The 14,311-nt window shown below is 50.4% G+C and overlaps 1 protein-coding gene across 1 annotated transcript in view; it reads left to right on the forward strand.

The window, feature by feature from the left end:
* The window catches only part of VWF (von Willebrand factor), a 121,710-nt gene that overhangs the window by 70,895 nt on the left and 36,504 nt on the right, over positions 1–14,311 (forward strand). The window contains exons 22-33 of the mRNA XM_005873725.2: positions 1,611–1,757; positions 2,879–3,019; positions 3,166–3,279; positions 4,695–4,851; positions 5,477–5,635; positions 6,067–6,202; positions 8,695–10,073; positions 11,424–11,540; positions 11,634–11,774; positions 12,077–12,220; positions 12,950–13,114; positions 14,047–14,090. Of these exons, the coding sequence (XP_005873787.1) occupies positions 1,611–1,757; positions 2,879–3,019; positions 3,166–3,279; positions 4,695–4,851; positions 5,477–5,635; positions 6,067–6,202; positions 8,695–10,073; positions 11,424–11,540; positions 11,634–11,774; positions 12,077–12,220; positions 12,950–13,114; positions 14,047–14,090 (2,844 nt within the window). The remainder of the gene's footprint in view (positions 1–1,610; positions 1,758–2,878; positions 3,020–3,165; positions 3,280–4,694; positions 4,852–5,476; positions 5,636–6,066; positions 6,203–8,694; positions 10,074–11,423; positions 11,541–11,633; positions 11,775–12,076; positions 12,221–12,949; positions 13,115–14,046; positions 14,091–14,311) is intronic.

Raw genomic sequence — 14,311 nt, forward strand, 5'->3', positions numbered from 1 at the left:
CCCCCCCCCACCCCCCAACAGTGCATGAATTTCATGCACTGCTGGGCCTCTATTCTATAACAAGTTACAGATGCGTATGCATAGCATGAGCCCGTTTTAGTGAAGGTGAAGAGAAAAACGTGGAGAAGGGTGGTAATGCTATCTGCATAAGGATCAGTACTTCCCTCTGAGGGTGGAGTGGACACTGAAGGGCAGGAGGACTTTTCCTTCTAATTATATGTGTACATAATATATATAGAATACAATATGATTATTTGTATTTTTGGAAGTGATGGTGTTTTGGGAATTTTTACTTTTTTTTTACATTTTCAGTTCTTTTTACATAAATCTTTTTTAAAAAGAGCAGTAACCAGATCCAGGCCCCATGTAGATCTTTGACATGGTTCTCAGAGGGTATATGAGAACCACCAAGGAGATCTTATTTAAGATGTTGAGCCTGGCTGGTGTGGCTCAGTGGTTGAGCATCGACCTATGAACCAGGAGGTCATGGTTCGAATCTTGGTCAGGGCAAATACCTGGGTTGCGGCTCGATCCCCAGTAGGGGCGTGTAGGAGGCAGCCAATCGATGATGTTTCTCTCTTATCGATGTTTCTATCTCTATCCCTCTCATTTCCTCTCTCTCTAAAAGTCAACAAAAACATCCATATATATAAAAGCCTAAGCGACCAAATGACCGAACAACTGGTTGACTGGTCACTATGATGTGCACTACCACCAGGGGGCAGATGCTCAAGGCAGGAGCTGCCCCTTGGTGGTCAGTGTGCTCCCAACAGGCACCAGATGCAGGGCTCACGACTGGCGAGCACCGCTGTGGTGGTGCAAGCCTCTCCCACTTGGGACTCCTCTCCTGCTTGGGACTGACTGGGTGCGAGCCCACAGCAGGCACAGAGGGCTGGGATGAGCAGTGAGTGGGAGTGGCAGGCAGGAGTGGTAGACGGCACTGGACTGCCGGTTTTGGCCCCATCCCTGTAGGCTATACCGAGGGACCCCACTGAAGCATGAATCCGTGCACCGAGCCTGTAGTGTTTTAATAAATAAATAAAATCAATTGCCTAGAGATGCTTAAAGTCATTGCCACATTAAAAACCTACTTAGGAGGCCACATGTATTTAATGATCAAGTGTCAAAAATTCTTTTAGGGAAGTGATGGATGATCTTCTGCTAGTTGGTTTTGTTGTATTTTTAATCTCATAATTATGATTTTGCTGCCACCTCAGCGGGAGCCTCTCGGCAGTTGGACATTCCCCAAGGGCTCCTGGACTGCGAGAGGGTGCAAGCCCGGTTGAGGGACTCCCCCCCCACCCCCCAACAGTGCATGAATTTCATGCACTGGGTCTCTAGTATTCTATAACAAGTTACAGATGCGTATGCATAGCATGAGCCCATTTTAGTGAAGGTATTTTTAATCTCATAATTATGATTTTGCTGCCACCTCTATTATTGCGCCTTAGTCAGAAGGTTCTTGGAGAGTGATAGGTGATACAGACACAGAAACATCCAGGGAGGTGCTGGCCACGAGGGATGAGCTCTCACTGAATGGGGCAAATGGAGCTCTATGGAGGCAGATATGGGTACTCCCTCTCCCTGTCTCACGCTTCACCCTCCTTCAGGTGAATGTGAAGAGGCCCATGAAGGATGAAACTCACTTTGAGGTGGTGGAGTCTGGCCGGTACATCATTCTGCTGCTGGGCAAGGCACTCTCTGTGGTCTGGGACCACCACCTGACTATCTCCGTGGTGCTGAAGGAGACATACCAGGTCAGTGGCCTTCCTCCACTCTTCCTCATCTTGTCTGTGACTTGCTATTGGTTTTCTTCAGTTTCCTGAGTAGTAGGAAGTAGACACTGTGCCTCCTGATGTCTCAGGGGAAGGTAGGGGATGCATGAGCAGAATCTTCAGAAAAGGGAGGGAGTGAGCCATGCAGACATCTGGATGAGAGAATTTAGGCACGTGCAAAGGCTGCAGGGTGGATGACGTTTGGAGTGTTTGAGCAAGGATGCCTGTGGCTGGAGCGGAGGGACTTGGGGAGAATTGTCGTTAACAAGGGTAGGGAGGAGGCAGGGATCATACTGTGGGGGCTCTTAAGCCATGTAAAGATCTTGGGCCTTTTGTCCCAACTCTGGGAACATTCTTATATGTTTCCCAGTAATTCTCCATGTTGAATCAAAATAGGAATAAGTTACATCTCTTTGTCCCAAGACAGGGCTCCAACTATGTTGTAAGAGTAGTATCTTTTCTTTTCCAGGCCAAATATTTCCAGTTCCTCCCCTAGTTCTTATGTGATGGTTTCCATTCATTCAGTAATCACTTATTGGGACGTGTATACCAACACTGTGATAGGTGAACATGAAGATGAATAAAATCTTATGTCAGCCCTGGTGGCACTTGGTATACATCAGAACCCTGGCCAGCCTGCTATGAACAGGCTGCTGTTTACCCAGGTAAAGGACTCCCGTGTCCATAGTGTAAAGTAGTCAGACCTCTGCACTCTCATTGATGCAACGATGAACTGGCTCCTCTCTCTGCCCAGGCCCTTACTGGGAAGGGTGATGGCTTATATTGGAGATTCCAGAGCCAAGACTGCCTAATTCCCACTTGTGCACTTGGCCAACTACAGGACACGGGCAGGTTGTCTCTCTTTGTGAATGATCTTTTTTTCTTTTAACTTTAAAATGAGGTCAGTGAGGAAGGCCAGGAAAAGGCCTTGGCAAGGGCCAGGCTTTGCCGATCACTCTGGTCTCTTCTGGGTCTCCATCCCTGCCTCCCCTCACCCTCCTCTTCTCAGATGAGTGGCCTCCTTTGCTGTCTGGAGCCCTCCTTGCCCTGAGTCAGAATTGGCACTGAGGTTTGCAATGCTCATGCTCTAAACTTGTCATCAGGAGCAGGTGTGTGGCCTCTGTGGGAATTTCGACGGCGTCCAGAACAATGACTTTACCGGCAGCAATCTCCAAGTTGAGGAAGACCCCGTGGACTTTGGGAATTCCTGGAAAGTGAGCCCGCAGTGTGCTGACACCAGGAAAGTACGTTTGGGGTCTCCTTATGGGCTGCGGGTGGTGGGTGGGGGGTGGTATGCCCTGCAATGGTTGCAGGGCTTGGAAGAGGGTCTCTTGGATCCTTCCGGGTTGACTGTTTTGGTCTATTTCTGTTCTCTTGCCCTGTTCCCCAGGTGCCGCTGGACTCGTCCCCTGCCACCTGCCACAACAACATCATGAAGCAGAGCATGGTGGACTCCTCCTGTAGGATCCTCACCAGTGACCTTTTCCAGGACTGCAACAAGCTGGTGAGGGCTGCCGGGGAGCCAGAGGCAGAGGAGCTCTGAGGGCTGGCCAGTGGCTCGGGCACTCAGAGCACGAGTGTCTAATTCTGGACCCAGCCTGGGAGCCTTTGAAATGATCTGCATGGGGTCACCTTTATTTCGCCCTTCATTGTCGCAAACTGGGAAACAGAAAGGATAATCAACAGTTTATGGGGAAAGCAATGCCTGGCAAGTCATGTTTCTTCTATGCCAGGCCCCGCTCTTCTGGGCATCAGCTTCTCTTCTGGGCATCAGTTATAGAGCTTGTGCCCCCTGAGTTATCTTGTCTCCAACACTAGAGCCAGGAATTTTGTTTTGCTGTTACCTCACTATATCTTCAGACCCGAGTACTCTATCTTCTCCCCTCGTAAAACCTACAGCTCCTAGGTCTTGTCTCAAAAACCCTTTTCTGGTCTTAGCTCCAGAAAAGGGTGGTGAGGCCTCATTTTATGGCTTGCTTTTGTGTCTTCTTCTCCAATGGTGGTAAGCAATTCCCCAAACACACACATGCTGCTGTGTTGCACCACCACTGTGGGCATGACTGGTTGGATACCTGTATCTCAGTTCTCTTTCTATCCATCCAATGATTTTTAGTCCCCGAGGACGCCAAAGATACTCAGGATTCCCTGCTTTGGTGGAATTCCTGGGCATCTGAATGGGAACAGTGGAGACAGTGAGAGAAGTCAGGGGAACCGGGATTGTCGGAGGGTGTTGGAAATAATGAACCACTCAGTGTCTGAATTCATTCCTTTCACAGTGACCCTGAAAGAGGCCAGTGTGTGTAGTGGCATGTTTGGGGGAAGGGAAGGTCAGCCCGATTCCTGTGATTGAATGTGGATGGTGGATAGGCTACCTCTTCATGTAGACCTGTGGTCAGTCCAGGAGTACACAGGCTGGTCCTACTGTCCAGCATACTAGTCCCATAACACCTCATAGGGCAATGTGAGTGGGTCCTGATGTATTTCCTCTCTCTTCTTGCTGAATGGAGGCAAAGGAAATAGAGTGAGCAGTGTGTGTGTGTGTGTGTGTGTGTGCGTGTGTGATGTGTCTATGTAAAAAACACTCAAACATCCATGAGGTTGGGAGTCGGTTTTGGGGATGGATGGATTATTGAGCAGATAAGTGGACAGATAGAAACAAATGTTCTTTTGAAAAATTCTTAGACACACCATTCTATGAAAGACTGGCTTTACGTAATGTTTCTTGCTGGAATACAGATTAGAAGCTGGAAATTCTGCCTTCTTACCCATCCCCTCTTTGGAAGCATTGACCTACATTTCCCCTCATACTCTGGACCCCCCTTTCCCGTACTCTGACCACCAGAATGTTCCCATACAGACCAAGAGCCAGAGTGCCTTTGTCTGGTCGCAGGCCTGGGCTATCCTGGTGCTCCCTTACAGGTGGACCCCGAGCCATTCCTGGATGTTTGTATCTACGACACCTGCTCCTGCGAGTCTATTGGGGACTGTGCCTGCTTCTGCGACACCATTGCTGCCTATGCTCATGTGTGTGCCCAGCACGGCAAGGTGGTGACCTGGAGGACAGCTACGTTGTGTCGTGAGTCCTGGTGTCCCTCAGGGTCTCAATCCCCCTCCCCTCAACTCTTGTGCATCTAGACATTAAGACCTTAAAGTGGGTGCAGGATGACACCTTTGTGGGAGAGAAGGCAGAGCTCTAGTGTGGAGATAGATGGCAGAGGGCAGAAGGGAGTTAAGACACTGATGTGAGTGAGGAGGGACAGGGGACAGGGATCAAAGACATTAATATGTAGAGACCCTTACTCTGGAGAAATTCTGGAAGAGGGAGAAGAGGGAACAGTGATGAAAAGAAGAGGGAAGTGAATATATGTCTTTAACTAGACACTATATTTGCCAATATGAGCGATCAACTCATACATTTATGTAGGGTCTTCCTCGGGTGTAAGCAGCTGATGGTTTCTATATGGAAAACCGATTCAGAACCACTGAGTTCCTGGTTTAGGTGCTTTACAAGTCCAGCAGCCTCTAATATTGGTGACTCCTGTAGTTCCTTTGTCTCCAGTGTTCTCATCACCTCCCCCAGCGCCATCACCACCACCACTGGTCTCACCACATCTGTTTGGGGCCTGGCTGCAGTCCTGGCATCTCAGTGGGCACAGGACTGCCTATGCTTTCATGGTTACGCTCATTTCTTGTCTACACAGCCCAGAACTGTGAGGAGAGGAATATCCGGGAGAATGGGTACGAGTGCGAGTGGCGCTACAACAGCTGTGCCCCTGCTTGTCCCATCACGTGCCAGCACCCCGAGCCACTGGCCTGCCCCGTGCAGTGTGTGGAGGGCTGCCATGCACACTGCCCTCCAGGTCAGTCACCTGCCCTGTGTGGGGGCGGATGGAGGGATGGGACAGTTTGTCAGGAAAGGTGATTCCTTGTCCTACATCATCTCAGCCTTGCCCAGTGGTGCCCGATCCCCAACCCTATAACCCCGGGTCCTGTTTGCACGTGTCCTTCCATCGGAGCCAGGCCAGCTATGATTTTTGTTAAGTTGAGCTTCTGTTTGCTTATTTATGGGTCTATTTCATGGAGCAGCATTTTCTTTAAAAAAGTGTTTTAATTGATTTTTAGAGAGAGAGGAAGGGAGAGGGATATATAGAGAGAAACAGCATTGATTGGCTGCCTCCTGCATGCCCCCTTCTAGGGGTTTAGCCCACAACCTAGGCCACCTTTAGTTAAAGGTAAGTTTTCCTTGTTGTAAAGGTGAGTTTGGGCTCCTGATGAGAGGTTTGTCATGCAGGGAAAATCCTGGACGAGCTTTTGCAGACCTGTGTTGACCCTGGAGACTGCCCCGTGTGCGAGGTGTCTGGCCGGCGCCTGGCCCCCGGAAAGAAAGTCACCTTGAACCCCGGCGATCCTGAGCACTGCCAGATTTGGTAAAACCTGGTTGTTTGAAGCATGAGTCTTACTGTCTACTCTGGGGAACTGCTCAGAGGTGTAGGTTTTGGGAAAATGCCCTCACTATGCGAGTTGAAAGGTAGTTTTTGTTTAGCTTGTTTCTCTTGCTTTAAGGACAGACTAGATTGCTTCTCCAGAAAACATCTCTTAAGAGAACCATTAGTCTTCTTCTTTTTTATTTTATTAATCCTCACCCAAGGATATCTTCTCCATTGATTTTTAGAGAGAGTAGAAGGGTGGGGGAGAGACAGAGAGAGAAACATTGATGTGAGAGAGACACACATCGATTTGTTGCCTCCTGCACTTGCCCTGACTGGTGCCAGGGATCAAACCTGCAACCCAGGTATGTGCCATTGACCAGAATTGAACCCGGGACCCTTCAGTCCTCAGGCTGATGCTCCAACCACTGAGAAAAACTGGCTAAAGTCCATTAGACTTCTTAACCTCTTCTTGCTGGAGGATGGGTGAAGTCTCACATTGTTCCTGGAGGTCACATCTAGTCTATGAAAGTCAGGCTTCCTTTTTTTATTGGAGATGGGGATGCAGAGAAAGAAAGTGAGGCAGAGCCCTGACCCCTCAGTGTGACTTAGAAACCTCCGGGCCACAACCCAGTCCCAGGACAGGGCTTTTGTAACTGGGAGGGAAGACCCTGGGTTTTCTCACTCGACTGCCTCTGGGAGTGGGGGAGCTTGGGGAGGTGAGAACGAGTCCCCAGGGTGAGCACTGAGCTTTATGAAGTCCTGCTCCTAAGTAACGAACATGCATTTGGATGTTGATATATTCATATATTCAATACCACTTCTTATGGGAACTTAAACTTGAGAACTTAAATTCACTGGGGAAGGGGCCATGGCTACAGCTGCCAGAGTCAGATCCAGCCACAGCCATCTGTATAAACATGAGTGAACACTGCCCGGGGTGAGTTCTCTAGCAAACACAGGAAACTAGAAAGTATGTCACTCATGTACTGTTAGCAAAGATGGAAGCAATAAATCGTGTAGGCCACAAGGAAGTGGGAATTAACTTCCCGGTAAGACCCTGCCTATCCACTCGCTCTCTGCTGACACGGAGACTAAGGAATAAAGGAAGGGCCCGACGCTGGCATGGGGCTCTGAGCCATAGGACATGAGTGTAGAGCCATTTCCCCACCACTCTCTGCTGGCCACAGGGAGGGCAGCTACCAGGGGCAAACAGGTATGGACAGTAGTTCCAAAGCTGGAGCATCGCCTGGGAAGTGAGCCACAGGGCACACATCCCAGGGCTCTTGGCCTTACTGGGAGTGCTGAGGGCAAGTTACCTCAAAGGCCAAGAGTTTACAGAAGAGAAGGTACTAGCCTGGGTTGCATCTACAGTCTGGCATAGCCTGCCACTCTCCAGAACACCGGTGGAAGGGAGAAGGGGCCAGAAGGGCCGGGAAATTTGGACTGGTAGTGTAGGAATGTGTGTCAGGGGCAACTGCTCTGCTAAAGACTCGTGGTATGTGCTTGGGGCTGGGTGCAGGGTCTAGCCAGTTCCTGGCATGTGACAGGTGCTTTCATATGTCTGCTGAAGGATTGAATGAATGAACCACTGACTTTCCCCCGTCAAACATCTTGGGGACATATTAAACATGGTCCAAAATTCATCCAGTTTAAATCCTGTTATAACGAACTAGAGGTCCAGTGCCCAGATCTGTGCAATGGTGGGGTCCCTTGGCCTGGCCTGCGCCCTCTCCCAATCCGGGACCCCTCGGGGGATGTCGGACTGCTGGTTTTCGGCCCGATCCCCGCAGGCCAGGCTGAAGGACCCAATCGGTGCATGGATCCATGCACCGGGCCTCTAGTATGCATATAAGATCTTTGGTTAATCTCTTCCTGCCCTCCCCTCTCCCCGCTTCCCTCTGAGATTCATCAGTCTGTTCTATGTTTCCATGCCTGTGCATTGAGCATCTGCCCCCTAGTGGTCAGTGCACATCATAGCTACCAGTTGAACGGTCTAAAGGTCGCTTATGCTTATATATATGGTAGATACTGTAAAGCATTTATATTCAGTAGAACATTCATGAGTCCTGGTCAGTGTCAACATTTTAGAGTAATATTTGTCTTTGGAGTTATTTGGCAGAAGGTTTGGGTTGTAATTAAATATTTGAATTGCTAGAGATGTAGTTTGATAAAAAAAAAAATCTTCTTTCAATGGCTGTGTGGATGGCCTGAAAACAAGAAAGATTCTTTTTCAGGTCCTAGTAAAGTTTGGCTTGTAGAATCCTGGGAAGCCTTTGCTGTGTGTGTGTGTGTGTGTGTGTGTGTGTGTGTGTGTGTTAGGGGACGTATGTTAAAAATGATGTCTCTCTTGGGTGGAGAGTGACCCATGGGAGCTCAGTGCAGGTGGGCCAGGCAGGCAGGTGTATGGAAATAGGAGCAGCGGTTCTGAGTAGGGCTGAGAAGCGCTCAGAGCCTCTTCTGTAACCATTTCTCTTTCTCTCCCTCTGCAGTCACTGTGATGGTGTCAACCTCACCTGTGAAGCTTGCAGGGAACCTGAAGGCCTAGAGGTGCCCCCCACGGAAGGCCCGGTCAGCCCCACCACCCCGTATGTGGAGGACACCCCCGAGCCGCCGCTGCACGACTTCTTCTGCAGCAAGCTGCTGGACCTGGTCTTCCTGCTGGACGGCTCCTCCAAGCTGTCCGCGGCCGAGTTCGAGGTGCTGAAGGTCTTTGTGGTGGACATGATGGAGCGCCTGCACATCTCCCAGAAGCGGATCCGCGTGGCGCTGGTGGAGTACCACGAGGGCTCCCACGCCTACATCCAGCTCAGGGACCGGAAGCGGCCCTCGGAGATGCGGCGCCTCGCCAGCCAGGTGAAGTACGCGGGCAGCGCAGTGGCCTCCACCAGCGAGGTCCTCAAGTACACGCTGTTCCAAATCTTCGGCAAGATCGACCGCCCCGAGGCCTCCCGCATCGCCCTGCTCCTGACGGCCAGCCAGGAGCCCCAGAAGTTGGGCCGGAACTTGGTCCGCTACGTCCAGGGCCTGAAGAAGAAGAAGGTCATCGTGGTCCCGGTGGGCATCGGGCCACACGCCAACCTCAAGCAGATCCGCCTCATCGAGAAGCAGGCCCCCGAGAACAAGGCATTTGTGCTCAGCAGCGTGGACGAGCTGGAGCAGCAAAGGGACGAGATTATCAACTACCTCTGTGACCTCGCGCCCGAGGCGCCGGCCCCGACTCAGCCCCCTCCTATGGCCCAAGTCACCGTGGGTCCGGAGCACTTGGCGGTTTCGACGCTAGGGCCCAAGAGGAACTCCATGGTTCTGGATGTGGTGTTTGTTCTGGAAGGGTCGGACCAAATCGGCGAGGCCAACTTCAACAGGAGCAAGGAGTTCCTGGAAGCCGTGATCCGGCGGATGGACGTGGGCCAGGAGAGCATCCACGTCTCGGTGCTGCAATACTCGTACACGGTGACCGTGGAGACCACCTTCCGCGAGACACAGTCCAAGCAGGACGTCCTGCAGCGGGTGCGGGAGATCCGCTACCAGGGCGGCAACAGCACCAACACGGGGCTGGCCCTGCAGTACGTGTCGGAGCACACCTTCTCGGCCAGCCTGGGGGACCGGGAGCAGGCACCTAACCTGGTCTATATGGTCACCGCGAACCCCGCCTCTGATGTGATCAAGCGGATGCCTGGTGACATCCAGGTGGTGCCCATCGGCGTGGGCCCTCATGCCAACGTGCCAGAGCTGGAGAGGATTGGCTGGCCCAATGAACCCATCCTCATCCAGGACTTTGAGATGCTCCCCCGAGAGGCCCCTGACTTGGTGCTGCAGAGGTGCTGCTCCGGAGAGGGGCTGCAGATCCCCACCCTCTCCCCCGCCCCAGGTACGTGGGCACCTTGCATAGGTGTCATGCCTTGGTGGAGAGATGCCTCTTGGGTTCCAATCCCGGCTCCCCTGCTCTGTGCCTTCGGTCACATCCACCTCCAGAGTGCCTGTGTCCTCACCTCCCAGGCAGGGAGAGGCATCTGTGATCCTTTATTGAGGAGGATCTGTTCTTGTGCATTCAAAGGTAATGCAAGTCTATTGTTAAAGTTTAAATAATACCAAATATAGGGAGTGAAAAATATTTATTCATCACACCGCCTCATCCTACCCAACCCCACTCCCTGCCTTGGAGGTAACCTGTGACATTTGGTGATGACCAGCTTTTTGACCACACTGGATGGATGCAATTATTCTAAGTAGCTGACACTCTTTGGGGGCAAGGCCAAGAAATGGTGACAGGTAGCAGTTAAGTGCTCAGATTCTGTAGCCGGACTGCCTTGGTTTGAATCTCACCTCTGCCACTTACTAGCTGGGCAATTATGGCAATTTTGGGGGTAATAATTTTGGGCAGGTACCTCTGTGTGTATCTGTCTCCTCATCTGTAAAATGGGGATAATAATAGTACTTTTTTTGAAATATGTTTAGAACAGTTCCCAGCACACAGCAAGTGCTTGCCACTCTGCTACGATTACTGCCTTCAGAGTGGATACTAATGTCTAATCAATTCCTAGTTCTTGAACATCCTTATTTGGCGTGTCTGGGACCATCCCAGAGTAACTAGCCTTCTTTTAATGTCTCTTTATCCTCCCACTTTGACTCAGTGCCTTTGCTTCTTTGTTCTTGTTTTAATCAGAGCCACAGATTTATTGAAATTCTTGTGATATTTCTGTGAAGAACAGGAATAGCGTCACCGTACCCAGTCTCAGAATGGTGTTTAGGCCAGAGTTTGCTTCCTCACTATGATCTGTGCCAGAGCAGTCACAGGAGCAGTAGGATTTAGAGTCAGAATACCTTACAGCACTTACCTACCCATAAGACTGAGGCCATACTGCTGCTCCATTTCCTTTTGCCATCTTCCTGTTTTGCTGCTCTAATATCTCACTCAATTCTGGAAGAGTTGCAGCCTCCTGTTACTGTGAGAACAGATGCCTCTTGCTTTTATGGGGAGGCATTTAAACTGCCTTTGAGTGGCACTGGAGTCTTCGCAATGCCTCCGAGCTTGGGGCACTCCTGGACCCCTTACCTCCTCCCAGGCTCATCTTGCCATCCTGCAGGACCAATGGTGACACATCCTTTGATGGTGCCACGTGGTTGGTGGTGCCCCACACCTGCCCATTGAATGCAGCTGTGTGCTGCAGTGGCCAGTCCTCTGCTGGCACTGTGTGCTCACCTTCCTGTCTCTCTGCAGACTGCAGCCAGCCCCTGGATGTGATCCTCCTCCTGGACGGCTCCTCTGGCTTTCCAGCTTCTTACTTCGATGAAATGAAGAGTTTTGCCAAGGCTTTCATTTCAAAAGCCAATATCGGTGAGTGAGGTGCCTGAAGGAGCAGGTTAGAAAGGGGCTCTTCCTGGCGCTCTGCTTGCTCGAAAGCGCCATTCCGTGTCCTCTTTCCGCCAGGGCCTCAGCTCACGCATGTGTCCGTGCTGCAGTACGGGAGCATCACCACCGTCGATGTGCCGTGGAACGTGGCCCAGGAGAAGACCCAGTTGCTGGGCCTCGTGGACCAAATGCAGCAGGAGGGAGGCCCCAGCCAAATTGGTAATGTAGTGCCATGGACTGGGATGCAGGGGCTGTGTCTGGTCCTCATTCTTGGCATAAGTGAGGAGTGACCTTGGCCAGTCACTTTGGTTTTGGCCTCAGTTTTCTTTGCTGTAAAGGGAGGGCCTAGATGCTCTTTCCGGTCTCATCTGGATCTCACTTGTGTGCGGGACTCCCTGAGTCTCTGAATCATTCCACTTTGGTGGCCTAAGGATCCACCTGGAGACAGGATGCCCAGTTGGCTTCAGAAACGCCTTCCCTGCAGCCAAGACTCACTTGTGTGGTCTGTTCTCCACTCTCAGGGGATGCTCTGGGCTTTGCTGTGCGATACATCACGTCAGAAGGCCATGGTGCCAGGCCGGGCACCTCTAAGGCGGTGGTCATCCTGGTCATGGGCGCCTCCACAGACTCCGTGACTGCAGCTGCTGAGGCCGCCAGATCCAACCGTAAGTGTCCAGTGTCCATTGTCCACTCTGAGACTGTGCTAAATTGCCCGAGGACCGAAAGTGGGAAGGTGTTACTTCCAGATGTCCCGGCTGATTTAAATGCTCCATACCTGCATGTGGCCTGGTTTCAAGCAGCAGGAAATCATCTAATCCCTGTGCTATTTAGAAACCAAGTAGTAATAAGTGTGTGTTAACCCTCCATTTGTCTGCATTCTTTAGATTTTTAACCTTTAATTTTCACTTTGTGTCCAGGAATGGGTCATAGCTCACACTTTTTTTTTTGAAGTGGTATCCTTGGTCTCTCACCACCCTCTCCATATCTGAGGCCAGAGGGATTCATATGGGGCCTTGAGAACCATTGGGGAACTTCCCGTATTCAGAGCCCTTTTCTAGTACCAGCCTGATGGGTTTGGGGGATGAGTAATGGAAAGAGACAAAGGCTGCTGCTTTAGAGAGGGGATGAAATAAGCGTGACCCAGCCTGGGTGTCCCATAACAACTTGTGCTGTGAATATCAACAGAATGTGAGCCCGGACAGATGGTGTGGTGCTGAGGGAGGGCCAGGTGAGTGGAATGGCACTAAGTCCTCTCATGGCCACCTGTGAATGTCCAGTCTGGAAAACATGAGGCTCTATACAGATACAGGGTGTAGCTTCAGGCCAGTCCACTTTGTGCCCACCTGACCAAAGCAGGTTGGCAGAGACCCTTTCTTGTTCCTCTGCTCACTCAGGAGTGACTGTGTTCCCTATCGGAATCGGGGATCGGTATGACCCAGCCCAGCTGAAGATCTTAGCAGGCCCAGGCGCCAGCTCCAACGTGGTGAAGCTCCAGCACATCGAAGACCTCCCTACCATAGTCACCCTGGGCAGTTCCTTCCTCCACAAGCTGTGCTCTGGTGAGTCTGGTAATATCTTTCTTCCCCCCACTCTCAAAAAATAAAAACAAAAGCAACAAAGCCCATTTCAGAGACTCGAGGGTGCTCAGGCACAAGATGTTGGTCTTGAAGGAAGATTGTTGTATAGACCAGGACCTTTAAGTTTCTGCTCATGAAAAGTGTGTACTATGAATCTCCAAGGGGCTACCAGACAGCTCACTGGGTAGAGCCCTCTTTCCTGTTCTAACTGCCCATCCAAACTTTAGCAGAAAAAGCCCATGCTCAGTTGTGCACAGGGATCTTGGATAAAGGAGTAGAAAATAGAACAGGGAACCTCAGCATCCTATAGATCATGGTCTTCTTCCTCATGCCCTAGACTCACTCTCAGCAAAAATATATGGGCCTTTAGAAACACAGTAACATAGCATCTGATATCAAAGTACCATAGTTTAAGTTGACTTAAGATTAGAAACCTTCTTTTAACCACATATGATTTATTTGACCTGGTTTAATATGCGTTCCTAATGTAACTAGTGGCGAGTCAAAACCTACTACAGAATTATTGCCCTTTCCTCCTGGTAGGAATTTTCAGGATTCCTTTCAAGTGTTGAGGATCTTGCCTCATTTCCTCCCTACTCCCCCCACTGGCACTCACCTATGGAAGAGGGAAAGGAGATACTGACTTTGAAAAAGCTTTATGAACCATCGTTATTGCTGTGTTATCACTATTGCTGTCATCACTATTAGAAATAACCACAAAGCCTGCCTGAAGAAGCATGGGATGCCGCGTCTTATCTAGTGTACCCACATCCTCACTGTTAAACCCACTCAGATTATTTTCAGAGTTAAGTCAACTTCAAGAACTAGCCCAGGTAGCCCATACAGACATTGTGAATGGCTTAGAATTTCTGGGTGATGGGTGGGAACTCAGATCTAGTTTGTGTCTGTTTCAGGGTACATTGGAGTTTGCATGGATGAGGATGGAAATGAGAAGAGGGTAAGTTCCCTTATGTTGACCTTGAAAGAAAGATCAGAAATGTATATTTTGGGCCCTTGTCCCTCCTTGTACACTTTTCTTTCCTTATGGTCTTGGTCCAGTTCTTTTTCTTACCATTATATTACGTTCTGTTTGTTTTCTTTTTTGGGGGGGAGGGGATGGGTCCACCTGTGAATCTTGTGTTCTGTCTCCTGTCTCCTTGCCATTTAGGCCTATTGTCG

The sequence above is a fragment of the Myotis brandtii genome, unplaced genomic scaffold (genome assembly GCF_000412655.1).
Source record: "Myotis brandtii unplaced genomic scaffold, ASM41265v1 scaffold417, whole genome shotgun sequence".
Lineage (NCBI taxonomy): Eukaryota > Metazoa > Chordata > Mammalia > Chiroptera > Vespertilionidae > Myotis > Myotis brandtii.